General features: G+C 49.6%; 4 protein-coding genes across 10 annotated transcripts in view; 2 read left to right on the top strand and 2 right to left on the bottom strand.

The window, feature by feature from the left end:
* Golga1 (golgin A1) overlaps window positions 1–4,098 on the top strand; it is a 67,374-nt gene extending 63,276 nt beyond the window's left edge. For 5 of the 6 annotated variants that reach the window (XM_029559590.1, XM_029559585.1, XM_029559580.1 and 2 more), the window contains 4 exons: window positions 733–792; window positions 1,235–1,405; window positions 1,993–2,079; window positions 2,736–4,098. In XM_029559590.1, the coding sequence (XP_029415450.1) occupies window positions 733–792; window positions 1,235–1,405; window positions 1,993–2,079; window positions 2,736–2,816 (399 nt within the window). In that variant the 3' untranslated portion in view covers window positions 2,817–4,098. The remainder of the gene's footprint in view (window positions 1–732; window positions 793–1,234; window positions 1,406–1,992; window positions 2,080–2,735) is intronic. The other variant, XR_003848073.1, reaches the window with a different exon arrangement.
* Window positions 4,099–5,753: 1,655 nt separating this feature from the next.
* Arpc5l (actin related protein 2/3 complex subunit 5 like) lies at window positions 5,754–16,811 on the bottom strand. Of its 2 annotated transcripts, XM_008824694.3 has the most exons (5): window positions 16,701–16,784; window positions 12,274–12,936; window positions 8,566–8,638; window positions 7,371–7,547; window positions 5,754–6,292 (listed from the first exon to the last, which is right to left on the bottom strand). In XM_008824694.3, the coding sequence occupies exons 2-5, from the start codon at window positions 12,420–12,422 to the stop codon at window positions 6,230–6,232; spliced, it is 462 nt and encodes a 153-aa protein (XP_008822916.1). In that variant the 5' UTR covers window positions 12,423–12,936; window positions 16,701–16,784; the 3' UTR covers window positions 5,754–6,229. The 2 variants fall into 2 exon arrangements, with proteins under 2 accessions (XP_008822916.1, XP_029415422.1); XM_029559562.1 differs by lacking the exons at window positions 5,754–6,292; window positions 7,371–7,547; window positions 8,566–8,638 and adding an exon at window positions 14,609–14,726 and having other exon boundaries at window positions 12,423–12,936; window positions 16,701–16,811.
* On the top strand, window positions 16,762–19,175 carry Rpl35 (ribosomal protein L35). Its single transcript, XM_008824687.2, has 4 exons — window positions 16,762–16,941; window positions 17,275–17,411; window positions 18,376–18,457; window positions 18,988–19,175. Exons 1-4 carry the CDS (start codon window positions 16,777–16,779, stop codon window positions 19,135–19,137), a joined length of 534 nt encoding a protein of 177 aa, XP_008822909.2. The 5' UTR covers window positions 16,762–16,776; the 3' UTR covers window positions 19,138–19,175.
* Window positions 19,176–19,543: 368 nt separating this feature from the next.
* Window positions 19,544–22,435, bottom strand: Wdr38 (WD repeat domain 38). The gene is given in 12 exon segments (XM_008824678.2): window positions 19,544–19,588; window positions 19,840–19,891; window positions 19,893–19,987; window positions 20,076–20,182; window positions 20,185–20,206; window positions 20,290–20,329; window positions 20,331–20,368; window positions 20,589–20,623; window positions 20,626–20,655; window positions 20,728–20,877; window positions 21,785–21,905; window positions 22,367–22,435. Coding segments are annotated over 12 exon segments (804 nt in total).
* Between the last annotated feature and the right edge of the window lie 303 nt (window positions 22,436–22,738).

The following is a 22,738-nucleotide window of genomic DNA, read 5'->3' as shown; positions in this document are numbered from 1 at the left end:
CTGGCACTACAGGTGAGTCCCACCACTCCCAGCTGGAGACATTTTTATTTAGAACTTTTTCCTTAGGTTTAATCCCCATCACTGAGAAAAACAAATTCTGTGTTACTGATTATAAAATTTTAATTGAGAAAATAGAGTTCAGCATTTCTAATGAGTAACGAAATGCATAGTAAATTATATTTAAGGTGTTTAATGTTAAACTCACCAGTTACAATTTTTATAAAACCTTGGTGTGCACGCCTCTAATCCTAGCACTTGGGAGGCAGAGGCAAGTGGATCTCTGAGATCAAGGCCAGCCTGGTCTACACAGGGAGACCCTGTCTCTAAAAATAAACAAAAAACCCAAAGGTATAAAAACCTAGGGTGAATGGATTCTACAGAGATCTATGACCTTTCCACTGTCTAAAGTAATACTGCAAATGCTCAGTTTCAGAGCAGTGCTAATTAGAATGTGCTACTCGGGAGATCACAGCAAGAGATAGAATCTGTAGGGTGGTGTCTTCTGCAGAGCTCTTCCTAGCAGCACTGTCCTGCAGAGCGAACATGTGCTATTGTGGCCCCTCTGGGGTGGAGAGTAATGGCAGGAGAAAGAAGAGCCCATGGTGGCTGAGCTCAAGCCTCACAGCAGGGCCCTGAAGGCCTTCTAACGTGTTGGGGGTCCTAGGTGGTCTCCCTCTGAAAACCATGAAACTTGGCTCTGACAACTGGCTTTGGGGGTGGGGTTTACCTCAGATCATAAAGCAGATGCAGCAGAGGATGTTGGAACTTAAGAAGACTCTGCAGAAGGAGCTGGTGAGTGCCCAGCCTGTGCCTACCAGGCACTTAGCCCACTTCTCCCTACTCCCATGCCCTCCCTGACTCTTTGGTCTTCCTGGAGTACCTGGCTGCCTGGTGGTATACCCCTAGATTATTACAACAGGGTCTCTGAGAGGTCAGGTGGCACAAGGGCCTTAGAGCTTGAGAAGTACTCCTCTGACTCTGGACACAGGCCTGCCTTCTCTGTGCCTGCCTGTATTATCACATGTGCCTGTCTCCCTCCTCTGAGCCACCAACCCCACCTGGAGGAGCTGAGCTTGCCTCAAGCTCAGGTGCTTCCTTCCAGGCAGAGTCCTTTGGCCTTATGAGGTGCAGGATCAGCCAGGAAGCAGCAGCTGGTCATAACTGGGGCTGAGGAATCCCCTGTGGTTCTAGACCCATCTTGAAGGGTTTGACATGGCACATTTCCCACTTTCAGAAAATCAGACCCGACAGTGAGCTATTTGAAGTCCGGGAGAAGCCAGGCCCCGAGACGCCAAACATGGCCCCTTCTGTCACCAATAACGCTGACCTTACTGATGCCCGAGAGATCAACTTCGAGTACCTTAAACATGTTGTTTTAAAATTCATGTCCTGTCGAGAATCCGAGGTAAAGGCTTCTGAGGTGCTTTTTGGGTACTAGAGCCACCCCTGCATGGCTTCCCACTTAGATCACTGCCTTGTCTCTCCTCTTTGTCCCCCAGCACAGGCCTGCTTGCTGATTGAGTGGCAGACCATGGTGGGAAGTGGCTCCTGGGGGGATGTGGGTCTCCCTCTTGAATCCTAGCTTTAATGCTCAAGTTAGAGACCTGGAGAGTCTGCCCAGGGTTTCTACATCCTGTGGAAGAGCAGGGTAGCTGGTGAGAATGTTCTCTTGGCTCTGCCAGTTTCCAAAGTGAGAGCTGGATCAGGAGGCTTGAACTGTACATAGTACCTCATCCTTGTAAACCAAGCCACACAGGAAATGCTGCAGTTTAGCCCCTTGATTTCCTGCCTACCCCAAGACCCATTGCAACAAAAGTGAACTTATTTTTCATTTGTTTTTGGCATTTTTGAGACAGGGTCTCCCCTGTGGCCCCAGCTGGCCTGAAACTCACTTTATAGACCAGGCTGGCTTTGATATCACAGAGATCCACCCAAGTGCCGGGATTAAAGGTATGTGCCACCACACCCAGCTAAAATTGAATTTTGTTTCAGGCTTTTCATCTTATAAAAGCAGTGTCAGTGTTGCTGAACTTCTCACAAGAGGAAGAGAACATGCTCAAAGAAACTCTGGAATATAAGGTAAGGCTCACTGCCTGCTGTTCCAGCTGTCACAGTATAGTCAGTCATCCAGGCACTGGCCATGAGACAGCTCCTGAGGCAGGTGACCAGCCACAGCTACACCATCTACTTGGTTGCTTTTGGAGGATGAACTGGATTGACCAGGCATTTCAAAGGGCATTCTTTGTGCCCAATGTCTGTACTATGTCACTCAGATATTGTGTTTGGCACAGCATTTTCATTAATAGCTGAAGATCTTTCCTAGTACCTAGACTTACTTTTTTTTTCTGGCTGGGTTGTAGCTCATTGGTAAAGTGCTTACCTAGCATGTGCAAGGCCCTGGGTTCAACCAGCAGCATAGCAAATTCCATAAAATTTTGAAAGCCGCTTTATAAAAGCTATAATAGAAAAAACCTCCTACAGTTTCACTGTGTTGTCATCCACTCAATTTCCCTCATTTCTTTCCCCTACCTAATATGGGCTCTTCACCCTGCAGACTGGTTGGTTGGGAAGCCTCTTGCTTATTCCTCTGGTACCAGCTGGTCAAGATGTCTGAGGGCAGGGGCTAAGGCTGGGGAGGGGCTGGAGGAGCAAGGGGCTACCTGTGCTCCCAGTTCTTCCCCGCCCCCCCCAAATCCTGCTTCTCAGTTCAGGAACCTTTTCTGTTTGAAATGCAGATGTCTTGGTTTGGATCCAAACCAGCTCCCAAGGGCAGCATCCGGCCGTCTATCTCCAGCCCTCGGATACCATGGTCCTAGATAGAGAACCTTCCAAAGTTGGAGCTCCATTGGGTGGCATTTTTCTGTGAAAAGAACACTGACACATCAGACTGGGTGGGTTTTTAATCACTGTAACTGCAGTATTTTGTACAAGTGTCTAAACATTGTTTACAAGACTTAAAGCCCACCTTCCTACAGGCTGACAAGAACTTCAGGAGGGAGCCAGTCCTGTCTTACTGATTACCAAACAGGAGAAAGAATCCCAGGCACTACCCAGATTTCCACAGTGCTGCTAATATCCCAGCTCTGACCAGCTGCACCTAAGTCCTCTAACTTTTAACGTTAGCACTTAAAACTGAACTGCAGGTATGTCAGGTGACAACTGATTGTCATGCAGAGGTGACATGACATTGGAGGTGAAGCTAGACCTTTGACAAAAAGCCAACTCAGGGGTGGTCTTTAACATCCCCTTCCATTAGCATGTCTGGGTTCCATCCTGATGTGAGAAGAAACTTTTAATCCTTCCTCTCAAGAAAACATCACTTTGTTTCCCAAACTAGAACCTGAGATGTGTCCATCTCATAGGTACCTGGGACCAGTGTGGACTTCTGAGGAATATGCAAGTTTGAAGGCATCTCCGTTGTACTTGAGAACTAGCAAACAGACTAAAAGATCTTTGAAGTATAGCACCAAATACACTCAATTGCCTTTTTAATGAATGTACTGTCTTGGATGGGTTGCTGGTAAACCATTTTAAACTATTTTTTATAGCAAAAGTTCTTCGCTATTATAAACATGTCTTCTGTATTATAAAATTTATTTAACTGGTGTTCCTAAAGGAAAATCAGAACATCAAGAGGAAAATATTTCTAGCATCCTATTTCCACTTCCCTTCTCTGGTGCCTGCTCCCCGAAGCAGTGGTTTTACTTGCTTTGCTCCTAATTCTGTCACTGTATCACTCACTGAGCAAATGCAGTCACACTTTCTCTACCTAAGGACAACCTGCGGAACTCAGTGAAGCAGCTTCTGTCCCTTCTTCCCCAGCCTTGACCACGTTTGGAGGCAGTCTGCCTTGTGCAGAGCCAGGCTGGAGCTTCCTCTGCCCGTGTTTAAGCTGACACTACATTCATACATGCCACCCAGACAGCCCCAGCTGGCTGCGGCTCTCAACAGCATACATGCCTTGGTTGTAGCTGATAAAAAACTTGTGTTCATTTTGACACTTGTTCTGAATAAGCCACATCAGATCTAAAGGGAAACCATATGATTTAGCTTGATAAAAGTTTCATTGGTAAATAAACTGAATTAATAACTGGAGTTTTTAAATATATGATTAGTTATCTGGGTAAAGTTGTTTTTTTAATTCCACTCCCAAGTTGTATTTTTCAATTGTGCTTAAGACCAATATATGTATGTCTATACATATAATGTGTCTCACAGAAATCCAAGTATTTGCAGTTTACCTTCTAAATCTGAGTTCCCAAGCCAGGATGAAATTACTTTGGATGTGGCTTGGGCTCTGCCATCCTAACAAACCATTCTCCAGTCGCCATCCTCATGTGGTTCTTTGAAGGGTTCCCTTTAGAATGCCACTTCCCATTTAGTGGGGACATGAAACAGTCCCACTGTTGTGACTTTGGTGAGGATGAGGTAGCTTCTCCACCTAGTAGATTTCCACCTCTGCTCCCGTGCCAGATAAGACACCCAAGGACCAGGAATCCACAACTCACCCGAAGCAGCTGTGGTCCCGACTGTGGAAGCCCCTTCTACTCCTAAGGCTTCCTCAGCCCTTAAGCTGCGCTCTCTCTCTCTCTCTCTCTCTCTCTCTACAGGGAGACCCTGTCTCAAAAAGACCAAAAAAAAAAAAAAAAAAAACACAACAAACCAAAAAAAAAAAAAAAAAAATTAAGGTGTACCTGTGGGGCCTATTATGGAGTGAGTCTACTCAGTATACTCCTTAAGGGAGAACTCCTGGCCAGGATTTCCTGCTGCATGTTGAGTTTCCTTTGGCGTTAAGAGAGTAATGGAGTAGATATTCCAAGTTGACTTAATGCACTTTTATTTGTATAAAACTTTTGCTGATAAGACAGTATATGTAGCTCTTTATATATGCACATTGGAGCTTGATCTTACTACCAGTGTTGTAAATAGGGGTGGTATTACCTAAAAACTGCTGTAGAAAATTCATTTTTGGTGCAATACTTTTTGATTAAAGCTCTCCAAGATGCAACTAGACTGGTTTTACTTGATAAAGTCTGATGTATTTCTTTTGACTTGTTAAATCTCGTCCATTGTGTCTTAAATATTTCAAGGGCTACAGATGTTTGTCTTTCAAAAAGCTCTGCAGCTGGATAGAAGTGAAGGAATACATGTGATTTAATAAAACCAAGAGCCTAGTCCTACCTTTCAAGCATCACAATAGTTCTACAGAGGAGCTGGAAGAGGCGGGGCCTGTGATGTCTTGATCAGAGTCTGTAAAGGAGCCTACCTTCTGCAGTTACAGTGCTGAAACAGAAGCATCTTTGCCCTTTGAAGAGGTTATAAGTGGTTGTAGGAACATTTACCGGCTGATTGCTGTTACTGGTGTTATAGTTCTTTAAAATTTGTCAAGGCATGGACTGAGAGCCAATGCCCAGAGACAGCTAAGGCCCACCCTCTAAAACTCGACTGTAATCACACAAATGGATGACTTTTGAAGCCTTGATCAATTATTAAATGTTTGGCTCTTTATTAAATAAGCTCCAAAATTACATACAAATCAAAGGAGTAAGAAACAGTATTCAGCAAAATGCCTCTCTGTGGCAGCCAGGATCACTGCAGCCAGGCTTGGCATACTGCTATGACAAGAGGACCTTTGGCTGTATTCACTCCCCAGGGATGGTAAGACGTGCATACCCCTTCCACATGAGCTTTCCCAACCATTCAACTCTCCCTCATCACCATCCTTTTCTTTACAAACAGGAAACACACGACAATGAATATACTAATAAGCCAAGAGCTTTATTGATGCAGCAGGCACTTTACAATGAACCCAAGAGAGCCCGGCTTCTCTGAAAAGACACGGTATCTGTACAAACTCTCAGGTTTTTTTCCACCCAAGCTCTCCCTTTGACCACAGCCCTTGGATCTGCACCTGCCCAAATAGTCCCTCCCCATTTTAAACAGGCAGTACACACAGGTACACCTCACAAACTGGCCAGACAGTCTGATACTCAAGTGTCAGTTCTGTGTTACTTTGTAGACAACAGCAGACTCAGACCCTGCAAAGAATTTAGGAAGCAATAACATGGTTTCTCCCTCCACCTTGAAAATAAAATAACTTTAGCAGATATGTGTCCTGAAATATTTAGTTGGGAGTTCCTAGGAAGACGGTCCACGGTCAGTCCTTTCTTCACCAGTCTGGGTATCCAAAATTCTTCTCAAGGTAACATGAGTCTTTTGTTGTTTTTTTTTAGACAGTCTTTCTTGCTGTAAGAACTCGTATAATGGAGCCTAGTCCTCCTACAGCTAAAGCCTATGAGGACAGGAAAAGGAAACATGTCAAATACTCGCCGGCCAGAGGGAAGCCTCACTAGCCAGGGAGATGAGAACACATGCTCCTGGACCTAAATCCCACTATCACATGTCACAGACTTGCTGAGAAAGACCATGTTCTGGAGAGAGCCTTGTCCTGGAGCCAAGAGTCCAGCTTTTTTTGAGGCAGTAGAATCGGCTCAGGACCACTGTCTCCAGGTACTCAGCAGAGTGAGTTTCCCTGTAACAAGCTCATTGTTTCCAGCCTGTTGGCACTTGCCTAGCCACAGAAATAAATGCACAGCAGCCCACGAAAGCTGCCTGCTAACAGGATAAGTCATCTCAGGGCTCTGAAAGGGCCTGTCACCTTACAACAGAGGTCACTATTACAGGCTCCATCTCTGAGATCCATAGCCACCAGCAACTCCTGAGCCCAGACAAAAGTGAGGATGGAAAGGCTTAGCACCCCCACCAGCAGGACCAGAGGCTACAGCCCAACACTTAGCTGGCGAGACCTAACCTCAGTAAAAGCAGCACTCTTAAAATTCAACACTGCCCGGGGGTGTGGCTCAGTGACAGAGCACCAGCCTAACACTTAACGAAGGTTTTGGTTCTGTCTCTAGGATCAGAGAAAAAAACAAACAAAAAAAGAAAACCTCAAGCTGGGGATGTAGTTCAGTGGGTAGAGTGCTTGCTTAACATGCCACAATGAGACTGAACCCACATTTCTAAGATGTCTCCAACACCCCCTTCCCTAAGCAGCTGTCTTCCCTAATGTAAAGAAAACATGAAGCCCCAACAAAGCCCCCTCCTATCTCACCATACCACCAGCCTGTGTAAGGGCAGTCTGTCCTACCACACATAAATCCACAGCTACAAAGCAAAATCAATGATGACTGCCAGAATTTGAAGATCCTGACCATGTGTTTCCATGGACAAGGTGAATGTGCAGGTGTCAGGGATTAGGCCTGGCCATTCTCAAGCCACCAGACCACTCCACATTTGCTTTTAGAGTCTGGCCTGCTGGTCTGGAACCTAGGGTTAGTTCCAGGCAGCTGCAGGGCAATGTGGTCACATACCTTTTCATGCCACTGGAGTAACACTGCACTGCTGTTTTCCGTGGGCTTCTCAAACCCTTTATAAATGTACTTCATTAACAAGTCAATGCCATTTCTGTCCAGTGACTGCACAGCCTGCTCAATTTCGCTGCTCTTAAAGTTTGTAAGTACTTTCAACACCACACCCTGGGCTCGTTCCTACACAGGAAAGAAAAAGGGAGTGAGGCCACATACTAGCATGTCCCCAACATTGGCACAGAACACCAAGTGGTCAAAACCTAACAGAAAACACTGATCAATTTCAAATTCATTGAGGAAAGTTAGAAAAATGGGCTACACTTTGGTTTCAATTTCACCGTAACCCTTATTTCTACAACTACGTTATTCCACTTACTTTGGAGAGAGTAAGTGGTTTATTACAGACAAAAGTCACTTTCTTTTTTGGTGCCAGGCAAGCCCTCTACCACTAAGCTACAACTCCAGCTTCAAGTGCCACTGTTTGATGACATGTACAAGGCCTTAGACTTTGCAGATTATGGCACTGTCATGCTACCCACTGTACCCAGAGGGAAATCCTTTGACTCTTTTCACCTAAAGTAGAAAAATCCCTGAGCGTGGTAGCTCACACCTTTAATCCCAGCACTTGGGAGGCAGAGGCAGGGGGATCTCTGTGAGTTCAAGGCCAGACTGGTCTACATACAAAGTTCTAGGTCAGCTGGGGCTACAAAGAAACCGTTTCAAAAAAACAAAAAAACAAAAAAACAAAAGATCCATAAGGCACCCTGGTGTAAAACATTTCAATAAATAGCCTATGAAAGCATAACACTGGTCTGCTTTACTTGTCAGCTAATTTATCTGTTCTGCTAATCAGCAAGGGCTGGGCCAACTTCTTACCACACCCTGGGGAAAAGCATTTCTTTGGGGAGCCTCCACTACACACACACAGCTTTGGGGATGGGGTATAGCTTATTGTAGAGTGTTGCATGAAGCCAACACACACACAACCCATTAGCTTTGGTGTCTGAGGAGCCCCGACATGATTTGGGGACTGCCAGGAGGCTTCATTGGAAAGCAGTGCCCAGTGCAATCTCACTTCCCAGTGCTACAAAGATGAAGCAGATGTTGTTCAGGCCCTAGGAAGCTTAGACTGCTGCTGGGAGACAACCACAGGCCTATCTTGACAGCACCCCGTAGAGTAAAAGCACAACCCCTTTACCTTCACGGCTTGATTCTTGGTGTTGACTGGAGAGTTCCGCAAGGCTGCATGGAATGCTCGAAGCATGTCACCTGTGCATCAAGGCCAGTTAAGGATGGCTAGGCACAAGCATTCCATGCTCTCATTAATGAATTCACTGCATAAACTTCTCAAGAGCATAGCTGAAGGAGCTTACCCTTACCCACTATACCCTGCTGGTCTCCTCTAGGCAAGCATAGCCTGTTTATAGCCTAGTGCTTTCCTGAGCCACAGGGAGGGGTGAAGGGCACTTCTGCTAACCTGCAAGCTCTTCCTTCATGTCTCCCTACTGTTGTTGACAGGGAACTTGTGGTAGGATTCCATTGCGCTTGCTTGCAACTGCTGGGTGTTAATCGTTGCCCCTCGAGATCCTCACAACAACCTGCACACATGAATTAGGAGGCTTCTCATCCTCTTTCTAAAAGGGAAGACTGAAGACCAACACACTGAACTCTTCTCTTCACCCAGCACCTCCTCAAACTACGAAAGAATCAGGATGTGTTAAAAGTCTACCTCCCGGGTCAGTGAAGTCCAGTGCTGCAAGAATCTTTTGCCCACAAAATGAGCTCTCTGCTCCCTTACCCCACAAACCTTACAGTCCTAAAACCACATTCTGAGTCCTAAACACCCAACACATAAAAGAAAATTACAATCTAGGTTAGATCCCCAAAGGTGACAACTATTTTAAACTCTATTACATCAGCCAACTTCCATTTCCTTTTGTGAAACACTGGCTTCAGCCAAAAAGCTTCAAAAATAGAACAAGGAATGGTTCTGTCCAATCAGGTCCATGCAGCAGTCCCTGTGTGTGAACAGCCAGCCTCTGGTGCAAACCTCAACACTCAGCTTCCCTAGCGTGGGTGCCATCTTGACAGAACTGGTCTATATTACCAGGCAGGCCACTCCTAACTCCAGTTTCCCAGCAACCTGCTTGGCTTTGACACAGAGGATCAGCAGCCCAGCCCCCTTTCAACTTTGGAATTCCCTTTCCTCAGCCAAACAAGTACTAGTCCTGATATTAGCCACTGATAACCTCTGCCTTGGAACTCTTTTCCAGCTTGGTGTCCTCAAGAATTAAGCAGCATCCCAGAGCTTTAGCATATGTAGGTTTATGGAACCTAACACAGTGGGCAAATATAATCTAAGGAAAAGGAATGGGGAAGGGCAGAGGTTATGTAACTACTTCAGGAGGGCAAGAAGTCACTGCTTCATTTACCCCCCTGTAGCACTGGTTTGTCAAGCACTATAGACGAGAGTCAAGGGCCGCTAGTGGCTGGGATGAAGGGAGAGCAGGGAGGGCATCCATGTAATCAGTTTCCAGAACTAGCTTCCATACCCAGCTGACTTTTAGCCCTTTCACAAAACAGACTGGTGACTAGAAAACTCTCTAGACTACTCTCAGCCACAGCCCTACAGCCATTTTAGACCAGATAATTCTTTGGTGTGTACTGAAGGATGCCTAACAGCCTCCCTGGCCTCTACCCACAAAGTTTCTAGTAACATTCCAGCACTGTGACAATCAACAAAATGTCTCCAAACACTGCCAAATTTCTCAGAGGGCTGAAAGGAAAGCAAAATCACTCAAAACCACCACTGTACTCCTCCTCCAAGAATAGATGCTGCTTCACTGAGGAAAAGGAGCTACAGTGATATTTTACAACTATGACATAGGGGAAAAGCCACTGCCACAGGGTCTTGGGCCCTGGGCATAGCTCTCATGTCTCATCTCATTCTAAAAGCCTGCTGGGATGAGACCTTTACTTCTACCTTACAGAAAATACAAAGCTACACTGTCCAGCTTGCCTTCAAACCCAAGCCCTCTCTACAAACCCTTGCTACTGCTAACCCTTGACCTAAGCTGTGGGAGGACACCAGCTATATGTTCAGTGATGCTCCCATTGAGGCGGTGAGGCCAACATGACTATCATTTAAAAGAATGATTGAGGTTGTGGGTATGTGACCTATGCAAGATCAGAGCCCAGGTTTTCTGCTTCCTCAGTGTGCTCTTGTAACACAACATAATTCACAGCACAGCCCTGAGACTGCCTCCTCCTCACCTCCCCCACCTCAACCAACCAACCTCTTAGTTCCTCTCTCCTAAGGCTCTTAAGAGGTTCTGCAGATGAAATGTAATGGTCTAACCGAAGTCCAACACTTGGCACATGGGAGGGATTCAGTTATTAGTTCTACCCTTCTCCCTACCTGGGCCCCACATCTAGGGTTTCAGGTCTCATTTGTTAACAGCCCTTCCCCCAATCCCAAGAGGTACATGCTCCATGGTAACAAGGCTTCAGACAGCCATTAGCGAAGAACCATCTTCTACAAGAGCTAAGCCAAGGCCTCTAAGCTGCTTCCAGAAACCCAGACTAGCCAAGGCCTTGTGGAGACATGATCTTCAACAAGTCCCAGCAGCAACAAGACCAAGGCACCAGCTGACTAGGCCCTGGTCTCTTCACCTGTACAATTAGGATTCTGGGCCAAAGACCTGACTCCTTCCCCTCTGTGCTGACTGCCCATGAGACATCCTTGCAGCCAGACCAGAAAACCAACCTTTCCTCCAGGGGGACCTTCTCATGACCCCATTTCACTACCTGGATGGTGAACCGTCTGGATGGTACATGAAATACAAGTTTAAATCTCCACCTTTGAAAACACATTCCTGTTAAACAGACTCTGAAGGGTTTTTGTTTTAAAGGCACATTGGAGGAGCACTGAAGGACTCCTCCCAAAAGCAGTGCAAGCTGAGTCAACATCCAGAACTTGATTTATATACAGCAAGAGCCTGCAACCCTGCCCTGGCAAGTGCGGGGGAGGGGTACACACTTCCTGTAACACCATTTGAATAAAGAAAAAAAAAAATCTTCCTGTGAGAATAAGTCAGTTTCCTGTGCTCAAACTGCTGAGACGAAGCTAGCTGTGACAATCACCTCTATTTTTACTCTTCTGTTCTAAACGTTTGTTTTCTGTAGCCACCAGAGCAGTCATTTCCAGTCGTGGGACTCCGCTTTTGCACTGATAATGTATGTTTTTTCTTATCTCTAACTGCTAGCTTTTTCCACTGCTAAGCAGGGCTGTTACTGGGCGAGTCGCAACTCACTTGTTGAATGTAGCTCAGCCCATCAAGGTCCAAAGCCCAACGTGCTGGGAAGAAAAGTGATGGGACAGGCGAGAAAAGATGGCATTTAAGCTCTGGAGTAGGAGGTGTATCACCTCACCTGAAGGCTGGCACGCGGCTGCAGCCATCACCGTCCCCGCCCCCACCCCCTGGTCCTTTCTTCCCCGCAACCACCCACCCACCCACCTATTCTCATGTTATGAGAATCCTGCCCGAGAAAGCCAGTACGGCCGGCCCCGGAGGCCTGTGCCCCTAGTGGCTCTGGCTGCCCAATGACTCGGAGTTGGCTCACCTCCGCGTCCACCCCTCCCTCCCCCGCGGACCTGCGCCAGTGGCCGTTCGGTGCAAGGATGGATGGAGACGAAGCCCGAGGCATGCACACCCTGAGGGCTGGGGAGCGCGGCCGCGCGGAGGAATGAGGCGTGCTCCGACCCGCGCTGCTGAGGACGAAGGCATCGGGAGGCCGGGGCTGAGGGCAGCCCGGGCACTGGTAGGAGCGGGTGGCGAGCAAGGGGCCTAAGACCAAAGGGTGGGAAGGCTGAGCCCGGCCGCCGCGCCGCGCGGGGGAAGGATATTGCCGCAGGAGCCCATCCACCTCGCCGGGGTCCGGGCCTGGCTCGCCCGCTGCCGCCGCTGCCTCCTCCTGCTCGTCCACGAATTTGTTCTCATCAAACTCGTCGATATCCACCCGGCGGAAGCGCGAGGACAGCGTGTTCCGGGCCATGGCGGGAGCTCGGCGGCCACTCAGCCGGCTCCCCTGGGCCGGACCTCCCCTCGGCTCCGCTTAGCTCCGCACCGCACGGCACCGCACCGGCTCGGGGGCGGGAAGCGTCCGTCGGGCTCCTCCTCCCCTCCTCCGCGCGCAGCCGCCGTCGCCCGCCCTCCACTTCCGGTCGGCGCCGGAACCGGAAGTGAGGAGCAGGCTGGTCGGGGCGGGAGATTCGGGAGGACCTGTGGAGCTCTTGTGGCTCTGTCCCAGACTGGCGGACGGTCTCCTGTCTTCGTCCCGCCTGCTTTCCAGGGCAGGAAGCCAGGCCTGCGGCGCGGCGGCGGGAACACTGCGTCCTCCCGGAAGCCCGTCGAGACTGATGGGTGCGCAGACCAGAAAGTCGCCTCATCTGCCTTCAGCGCCCCGCAGGCCCCGCGGAGAATCCTCGGAGCTGAGGGATGAGTCTTAGCCCCGGGAGTGAGCTGGAACGTGGCCGAGCCTCGCATCCTTGAACACCACCGTCCTGAACCTGTCCAAGATAGGATGACTCAATTGTTAAAGGAGGAAAATACTAGACATTGAACGTGTATCCCAGGTGCAGGCGGGAGCTTGATGAGGTCCTCACTTGAGGATGTTGGCGACCCCTGCGGACACCCGGCGCCAGGAAAGTAAATTCAGTGGCCACCCATAGACACTTCATGAAGGTGCAGGCTCGCCAAGAGGCGTATTTTAGGAAGCAAATACAGAACTCCCACGATCTGATCGGAGGGAGGGAGGTTAGGGCAGCGTCTAGGACGCCTAGGACGTTTGTATTAGATCGCTAAGGGTTTCTCTTGACTTTAACCTTAGGTTAAAATGGATCATTTCATAATAATTGTATGAAAACTTTTTATTACATCTTCACCTGATAGCACTCCTTTTGGCAAAAATCAGTAGTTTAAACATGTTTTTTCTTTGAATACTTTAACTGTCTGCGGACCAATAAAATCCGCCAGACTGATGCAGCCTAACCCTGGCATGCTAAAAGATGGACTCCCATTAGGGAGGGGGGGAGGGAGGGGGAGATGCTGAATAAAGTAGCAGATCCTGGAAGTAGTCAAAACCCACCTGCATTCCCGGCTCCATATCTGCGAAGAAATCTTTGTGACTCAGGCCACAAGATAGCAGAAATCATATTCTTAGAACCTCATGGTCAGAAGGAACTTAACACCAGACATTTGACAACTAAGGAAACAGCCTCAAACTTCTCAATGAAATAATGTTCTAGCACACATTCATAAACTTCCATCCCAGTCAGGGAGAATTTTAAAATCCATGATCTAACATCTTGCATGATGGTGCACCCCTGTAATCCCAATCCCAGAAGATTGAGGCTTGAGGATCAAGAGTCTGGACAGGTGGGTGTGGTGGCACAGACCTTTAATTGCAGCACTAGGGAGGCAGAGACTGGTGGATCTCTGTGAGTTCAAAGCTAGCCTGGTCTACATAGTGAGTTCCAGTTAGGGTTACAGAGAGGGACCCTGTCTCAAAACAAATCCATTTGTATTTCATCGGGGATGGCAGAGTGCGCAGGAGAAAATGATTTAGTGCCTTTGAATTTCTTTTTTTGTTTTATGGACAGGGTCTCCCTGTAGCTCCAGCTGGCCTGGAATGCTATGTAGACCAGGCTGGCCTCGAACTTAGAGAGATCTGCCCACCTCTGCCTCCCAAATGCTGGGATTAAAGATGTGGACCACCACACCTGCTGCCTGTGAATTTCTTAAAGGGAAAGGATTCAGTCAACCCAGATGGGACAGTCTTGAAAATTTTGAGCAGGTAGAGACATGATCTTAAATTTGAAAGTGGGGCGGGGGGTCTAGCAGCTGTGCTGAAAACATCTGGAAGCAAGAACCAAAGTAGTGAAGTGATTTAGGAGGTAGATGGAAGGCAATAGTGGCTCAGGCCAGGCAGGTGCCAAAAAAGTCATGGGAACATACCAGGTATATTGGAACAGCCCACAAGATTTACTAGTAGATTAGATGGGACATGTAATAGAAACAGTGGAGTTCTTAGATAGCTTCAAGGATGCAGGATGGGGAATATAGCTCTCTGCATAGCACTCAGTATGTTAGAGGTCCTGGGTTCAATCCCAGCACAAAAAAACTCAAAAAAATGTGCATAACCATTAACTCTAGTTGAACCATAAATGTGGAAAATTGTACCTTTAGATTTCCTTTTAAGATTATGCTTTCTTTTTCCATTTCCCTCTACCTTCTGGAAGCCTTAGTGGTCTGGAGCAAGGTTCATAAATTCATCTGTTCAACAATTATCCATCTGGATCTGGGGGGCAGATAACTGAATTAGGTGGTTTTGCCCTCAGTCACCTTCCAGAATGGCTATGGAGATGGACACATGAACACATTTAATTCAGCTTGGTGTAAAGGGGACTGAACAGAGGAGTTGCAATTTAAGAATAGGCTGCTACCCTTAAGGGTGTGAGAAAGGAGTAAAAACCTTCACCTACACTACTTTGTGAGTTCCTATTTGTTCTGCTGTCTAGGTCAGCATTATGTACTGAACACAGAAATTGCTGGAAAGGGCAGCAGCTGACTGGAGATTGGCACAGAAAGGGCTCCAATTTGTCCGATCAATCAATCATTTATTCCAGAAACCTGGCAAATCTCTCAATCTGCGCTGCTCTGCCCTAGATGCCAGTGGTCTGGGAGTGTGGAGATGAAGGCATGGGGCCAAATTAATACCAATGATACTGTAAGGAATTTTTAGGTATTAGGTCTTAGGCTAGGAGCTTTATATGCTAACTTCTCTAATTCTCAAAGATGTACCCCTTTAGTGGGCATGGTGGCGCACACCTTTAATCCCAGCACTCGGGAGGTCAAATTCAGTAAGATCAAGGCCAGCCTGGTCTACCTAGCCAGTTCCAGGCTCGCTGGGGCTATGGGGTGCCTCATCTCAAAACCACAAAACAAAAAAGATATACCACTTCATAGGCAAGGAAACACTGGTCAGAGGAAGAGATTTGCCAGTATCAACTAGTACCTAGCAATAAAACAAAAACTTGATTTTGTTTTGGAATTTTTTGAGGCAAGTTCTCATACATCCCAGGTTGACTTCCAACACTATTGTAGTGGAGGATGGACTTGAACTCCAGATCCTCCTGCCTTCAGTTCCCAAACACTAGGATTTAGGGTGTATGCTATAGTGCCAGGATCTAAAGCAAGACTTTGAAGGCAATTGATTCAGGCAGCTGGGAGGGGGAAAGACGTACAGGAACGGGACTCTAGGTGGGTTCAGTGGATGGACACAGTGAAGGACATTTGAAGACACAAATCAGACTAGGATGTGTTTTTGGTTTTTTTAAAAAAAACAAAATTTTTTGAGACCAGGTCTCTCTGTAACCCCCAGCTGGCCTGGAACTCACTATGTAGACCAGGCTGGCCTTGAGTTCAGAGATCCACCTGCCTCTGCTGGGATTAAACGCTTGACAGGTGCCTAGCTGGCTGTGTTTTTTATACACCTAAGAATACATTAAATTGGGTGGGGGTAGTGGGGGGAGGTACAGATAGGAGAGGAGACCTAAATACCATCAAACTATATTGTATGAAAATCGCAAAAATTCAATAAAAATAAGTTTAAAAAAAAAAAACTGAAATTCAAAAAGAATGGGGATGTAATTTATATTGCACCACGCTGCCTCCAACAGAAAGGTCCTGTTGTTTGACTCGCCCCACCATTCATTCTGCCCTGAAAACCCTCCTCCGTGCCACGTGGTGGTGCAAGACGTTCGAGGCCAACCTCGGAGTTCCAGATCCGGCAAGGATATATATATATCCCTAAACCCCAAAACTGGATCGGCGAGATGGTTCAGCAGGTGAAGCCTGCTGCCAGCGCTGACGACCAGGGTGCAGTCGCTGGGCTCCACATGGTTAAAGGAGAAAACTGACTCTCTAGTTATCCTGTGACCACACACACGATCTCTATTACACACACTTCAAAAACAAATTCAAGACAGGTCAGCCATGGTGGGGCACACCTGTAATCCCAGCAGAGGCGCTGTAAGTTTGAGGCTAGCCTGATCTACATAATGAGTTCCGGGCCAGCAAGGATTTACATAGTGAGACCCTGTCTCAAATAAATTAAAAAAGAAAATCCTCACACCCCCTGCCCTCAACATCCCCAGAACACTGGCGCCTAGCTCAGAGCAGCATAAACCGGAAACGTCAGGTTTCCCGAATAAATGACTAAACGGTCGAAATGCAGACTTCACGATCCTATCTTCGACTGTTAGCCGCTCACCTCGGGACTCAGTTTCCCGTACTACGCTCCTCACCAGCCACCGGCCAACCCAGGACGCCCAGGAACCACAAGCACCATGGCTCCGCTTCCTGCGGCGCGCGGAGGGGCGGGGCTCCCACATCGTGAAGCCATTGGCTGCGCCCGACGCTACCCGGCGGTCGTTGCGGCGGTCAGCTCCGCCCCTTCCTCTTTCTCTCGGACAGCGGCGGCAGCGGGGACAACAACGAGTAGTGCAGCCATGGTGAGGGATCTGGAATCCTGCGCCATCCGAGCGCAGGGAGCGCGCGTGGACAGCGGCGGGAGCGCGGGAGGAGCGCCGGGGGCCGGGGTGCGGGGCGAGCCTGGTGGGGGCCGAGCGGGACGGGCCTGGGTTTCGTAGCTGGCTCCGCTCCGGCTCCGCCCGACCCGCCGCGCGGCAGGGGCTGCGGCTTCGCTTCGCCGAGACCTCCCGGGGCGCAGACCCTCCTGCTGCCGAGCTGCGGCCTGCGCGGACCCGGGTCCCGGCTTCGACTGCCCGCAGTGGAGGCGCGAGAACCCGCGCGCTGACCGTCCCGGACGGACGTTTCTATGGCAGGCTAAGATTAAGGCTCGGGACCTTCGCGGCAAGAAGAAGGAGGAGCTGCTGAAACAGCTGGACGATCTGAAGGTAGAGCTGTCCCAGCTGCGGGTCGCAAAAGTGACAGGCGGCGCCGCGTCCAAACTCTCCAAGATGTAAGTGCCCGCCGAGTGTGTGCTAGGGCCGCGTGGAAACCCTTTGCGGGGTCACTCTACCTTGCCTTTGACCCTCTGGCCTTTTTTTTTCCTCGGATGCCCTTTCCTAGCTTATATGCTTGAGGAACTGGGTGTTCCTGACGATTGGTGGTGGAACCCCCCCCCCCCGTTTGCTTCCAGCCTCCCACCAGCCTTGCGTTTCCCCTGTAGATGGGTCCTTGACACCCATTAAATGAGTTGTACCAGGATTTGAGATCAGGAAAAATTGTGAAGGGAACATGGATTTAAATATTTTATTTACTATTTTTAGTTTCTGTTTATGAGTGTATTGCCCGAATGTGATAATGCACCCTTGTGCAATGCCTGAACTCATGGAGGGATATTGGATCCTCTGGAACTGGATATATCGGGGCTGTTAGCCAGGTGGGTGCTGGATCCTCTCTAAGAGCAGTCAGTGCCCTTAACCCCTGAACCATCTCTCCAGCTCCCCAGAACTGGATTTATGTGTATATATATGGATACCACCAGCTCTACCCCCAGACAACCTTGAGGGGGAAGAGTGTGTAGAGAAACATAAGAAAAACTGCTGAGTCCTCCAGACCATGGTCTCCTGTCATGGGCCTGCCCTTGTCCTCTGATCACCATGACTACAAATCCAGTTCTCTCCAGCTGGTTCCTTGCCTCAGTCTCTTCTCCCCCGCCTCTTGCATTTCTCCCAGCTGAGCAGCCTTTCCTGCAATTTCTTAAGGTGAGCTAGTTGGGCCATCTTCTAGCATGGCTCCTCACCTGGTTCAGGTTGGCATGGATGAGTTCTTGGTCAGGGTTGGAAGTTTTTCCTGATTTGTCTTACCTCTATTAAGTATCTGCTCTTAGGTCCCAGGCACTGATTCCTGTTGCTGTTCTGTTGGGAGTCTGTTGGCACACGTGCGCTTTCCCTATGTTCACTGACTGTCTGTTTCTGTAGCCGAGTTGTCCGAAAATCTATTGCCCGAGTTCTCACCGTCATTAACCAGACCCAGAAAGAAAACCTCAGGAAATTCTACAAGGTAAGTGGTGCTTAAGAGTGTGGCCTTGCAGGTAGCCCTTGTTAGTCCTGCACTGGCCAGGGGGCTTTGTTCAGAGGTTCTAGGCCGTGTGAGACTGGCCCCTTTAGAGGCTTGCATTTTGTGGTTGAGTTCACCCTCTTACCAGCATTCCACACTGGTCTGTAGAATTGCTGATTGAGCCCACGCTGCAGGTGTAAAGAAATCAGGTGGGGGATGGGAGGTCTGGCTGTGGATACACATTGGGTGTTGTTGAACTCGGCCTTCCCAGCTGAATGGGCTTGGACAGTTTGTAGAGAGGAACAGCTGTTGTGGGTGGTTTGTTTCAAGGTGGTGGAGATGGTGCCTGCCAATCTCATTGGCAGCCCCTGGGTGAGTGGCTCATACAACAGACTAGCTTCCTGTCTCCATTGTGCCCTCCTACCTGAGCACCTCCCCAGCATCTTCCCCATAGCCTTTCAGTGCTTGCTTGCTTGCTCCTTGCAGCAGCCTTAAGTCCCTGGCGCTGACTGATCCTTTCTTCTCTGTCCCAGGGAAAGAAGTACAAGCCCCTGGACCTGAGGCCCAAGAAGACTAGAGCCATGCGCCGCCGGCTCACCAAACATGAGGAGAAGCTGAAGACCAAGAAGCAGCAGCGGAAGGAGCGATTGTACCCACTGCGCAAGTACGCAGTCAAGGCCTGAGGTCACCGCAGTTTGCAATAAAACAAAACTGGCTGTCATTCTGCTTGGTGTTTAGCACTGGTCACCTTGGTGGGGTGGGGTGGGGTGGGGTGGGGTGGGGTAGGGGTTGAGACTGGCCTGGCTGGTCCTGGTTGTGGCCATACTCATAGCAGGTGACTGCCTTGGTATGGGGTGGGATAGTTCTTATAGTGGGGACTGATGGGCTTTCTTGGTTACTTTGGGCCTATGGCATGGTGGTGCATGGAAGAAGTCCCGAGTGACTTGAGTGGTGGACTGGTTTGTCATCTTGTCTGACCAGCAGGCCTTGCCAACAGCCTAACATTAGACTCTGGATTGGCAGGTCATGCCAGCCCCTGCATCTTTCCTTCTACAGGTTCCTGCTCTCCACTGCAGCACAGTCTTACCTTCAAGGTCTCAGGGCACTTCCTGTGTTGCAATCCCAGACTTTGACCTGGAAGTGAAAGCAGGGAGCAAAGTTAGAGAGGTGCTGATGTGCATCCTTGAAGGTAGCTCCAGGAGTGTCACAGCTTGGGCTTTTTCTGCAGGGTTTGTCTGAAGGCCAACAATGTGGGTAGTGTGTGATAACACAGCCTTCTGTGCTGCCATTTAGGTGATAGGTCAGTATCTGGGTCTTGTGCAGCTGGACCCATCAACATGGCTAGTAGTGCTGAAGCCACCAGAGAAGGGGCTGCATGTGCTTACCATGTGGGAGTAGCCAGCACTGGCCAGATTCAGCTCATCAGGGGAAAAGGCTACTCTTCACCCAGGTGCTGTGGCCCTTGAGCTGGAGGAGCAGGCTGCTGTTTGTGGGCTTCCAGACGCGGATGGTCTTGTCCCAGGAGCCAGATACCTGAAGAGACGGCTCTGAGCCACAGGTGTGGGGCCTGTGTGTTCACTGTGCCCCACACTGGCCTGGAACCTGGGGCAACCTGACTTACCAAGAGGCCAGATCCTGAGTAGCACGGGCAGCTAATGTCGCCATTGTGGCCCTCCAATTCCTGGTAGGAAACAGCTGGGGTTGCCATGCACAGGTCCCAGATGGTGCAGTGGAATCCCAGGAACCAGTGGTCTGAAAGTAGGGCCATAAGTATGAAACGGCTCCCTACTCCTGCAGCTATGGGCAGAGGCAGGGTGCACTCAGGTGAGGCTCACCAGTGAGTCGGCAGTAGGGGAGAAGTCACTGCTCTGGACAATCACGGTGCCCAACCAAGAGGTGCAGATTGTGGCCACACTGCAGAGAGAGCCTGAGCTGCAGAGGTGGAGGTGGGCAGCCCAAGAGACTGGGCTGGGCCTGGCCATAACAGAAGGAAGGCTTATGTAGGTTGTGAAAACGGCCACCAGGTGTGAAGTCTTGGGTACCAGGGTGGGAGTATGCAGTCGGAACCACTAAGGGCAAGGGGGATACATGTCATCTATGACCCCAGTCTGGCCCGGCTCCATCCTCACATCACCTGCACCTCCCAGAGCATCTCTTTCTTGTCCCAGACGCCAGCTGCTTTACATCTGGGCTGAAGCTGACTCTCCACACCTGCAAGCACCGTCCCAGGGGTGGGAAAGGGGGACAGGACACACAACAGTCCACAAAGGAACCAGACCTGGCTGTGTGACTCCCAGCAGCCAGCTCACCTTTCAGCACATGCAGACACTTGACTCTGGCTATGTCCCACAGGCAGATGGTACAGTCACAGGAGGAGCTGGCAAAGAGGTGGCTGTCGGGGAGGAGCAACAAATTCACTGGGCCTGGGGCAGGGAATATAGGGCATTGCCCTCCTGCCCTTCAGTTTTGTCACCTGACATCCCTCACCTAAACACCCACCCTGAAAGCCTTGTCCTGTCTGACTTGAGTTGGCCTTAGTTGGAACGCATGATTCCTCCGGTTTGCCCACCTAGAAGAGCAATCCTCAAATCAAATGTACATGGTTCCTCCCAGAAACGCCCTCATACCCACCTAATTGCTCAGGCTCCAGCCAGAACCGATCCTGTTCATGGCAGTAGTCACTGCCCTGTTACAGTCTTTGTCTTTAAACAGCTATGTCTCCTGACTGCTAGGCATCTTGCTTACACTGACTCATCCTGTGGGGATGGCTCAGGTGACATGACCAAGAAGCATGGTTCAAAAAGGGTTCATGTAAGCATGTTGGCACACACCTTTTGTCCCAGCAGTCTGGAGGCAGAGGCAGGTACATAGTTTCAGGCCAGCTGGGGCTACCGGGAGACCCTTTCAAAAAAGGCCAAGTGGTGTGACAACATGGGTGACCTTAGGGAAATTAAATGAAGTCAGGAGCACTGTAGCATTCATTCCACTGGGTAAGGGAAGTGCTACAACTGGGGATTGGTGAGGATGGGCTGTTTTCATGGGTGCCATTCTGCCATTGCCAAGGGCTTTTTGAGTGTACTTACCACTGAGCTGCATGCTTAAAATGGTAAGTTATATATTAAGACTACTTTTGAATAAGATGAAGTCCAGTTCTGTTGTGAGAGGCCTGGCCCCCTGGGTGTCAGGTACCCTATCTCCTTTCCTGGATTCTGCCCACACTAGATTGCTCCAACCACCCCCTCCCCCCAAGGGCAGAGGTCACCAGGTAGACTGCAGAGTGTCATAGAGCCCTGGAGATCCTCTCCCCAGAAGGTGGCTGAGCCCCCCCACCCGTGTGGCCCTCCAGTCTCCAGAGCAGCCACTTGCTCTTGGTCTCCCAGCTATACACACAACCATTATCGGAGGCTGTGAGCAGGGTCCTGCCATCAGGAGAGAAGGCAGAGCAGTTGACCTGGAAGTGGTCCAGTGCCAGTCAGGAATCACCTGTCCTCTCAGCTCTGACCGCTCCTGTGTCATCCCTAAACTGTCCAAGGCCTGCGGTGGGAGCATGAACTCCAGGTCTCTATTTACAACCAGAGCCCTACAAACCTGCCTGTAGCCCCAAAAGCAAGTGCCCGTTCTGGAGTGCGTGTTGAGAACTGCAAATTCAATCTACTTAAGCCCTGAGTTAATACACTTAAGGGCCAGAGGCCGAGCACAGAATCGAAGCTGGAGCATGGTGGTGAACAACTGTGATCCCAATACCAGGGAGGGCAGAGGCAGGAGGATTGGCCCAGGCCAGCCTGAAGCTTCCTCACCAATGACAGAACAAGAAAAAATAACCAAGAATTCTTTGAGCACTTTGGAACCCCACCACAAAGGAACAGGAAGGACCCCAGACCCCAAGGCTGAGCAGAGCACCCTGGGCCTCACCTCCCCGCGGTGTTGACCGAACAATCTCACTTTCTCCACAGCCAGCGTCCTTGAGGCCGAGCTGTTCATGGGTGCTCCGCCACCTGGCCCCGTGGGCTCCCTCCTATGTGGGCGCCGGTCCCACCAGAGAGGCCTGGGGAGGGGGAGGTGAGAGGGGGAGACTGTGTACAAGTGGTCTCCATGGTGATCCGGGCGGGGCACGCCGGCGCAGTGGGGTCTCTGGGAAACCTAGGAGAGAAGAGCCCTCAGCTCCCAGAGGTGGAGCAGCAGCAGGCGGGATCCGAGGAGGCGCAAAGAAGGACTTCCCACGTGGTGTGGTGACGGCTTCTGCTGGTTGGCTCTGGACCGCTGGGCTGCAGAGCAAGGGTGCAG

The sequence above is a fragment of the Nannospalax galili genome, unplaced genomic scaffold (assembly GCF_000622305.1).
Source record: "Nannospalax galili isolate Female #2095 unplaced genomic scaffold, S.galili_v1.0 scaffold290, whole genome shotgun sequence".
NCBI lineage: Eukaryota > Metazoa > Chordata > Mammalia > Rodentia > Spalacidae > Nannospalax > Nannospalax galili.
Note: the sequence above shows the minus strand (reverse complement) of the source record. Positions and strands in the feature narration are given on the sequence as shown.

Bases quoted from the DNA above. Each gene is read 5' to 3' on its own strand.
- Arpc5l (XM_029559562.1), bottom strand. From the start codon at position 12,913: ATGCGAGGCTCGGCCACGTTCCAGCTCACTCCCGGGGCTAAGACTCAT.
- Rpl35 (XM_008824687.2), top strand. From the start codon at position 16,777: ATGGCTCCGCTTCCTGCGGCGCGCGGAGGGGCGGGGCTCCCACATCGT. The intron at 16,942-17,274 runs GTGAGGGATCTG...TTTCTATGGCAG, and splicing joins CAACGAGTAGTGCAGCCATG to GCTAAGATTAAGGCTCGGGA. The intron at 17,412-18,375 runs GTAAGTGCCCGC...CTGTTTCTGTAG, and splicing joins GCGTCCAAACTCTCCAAGAT to CCGAGTTGTCCGAAAATCTA.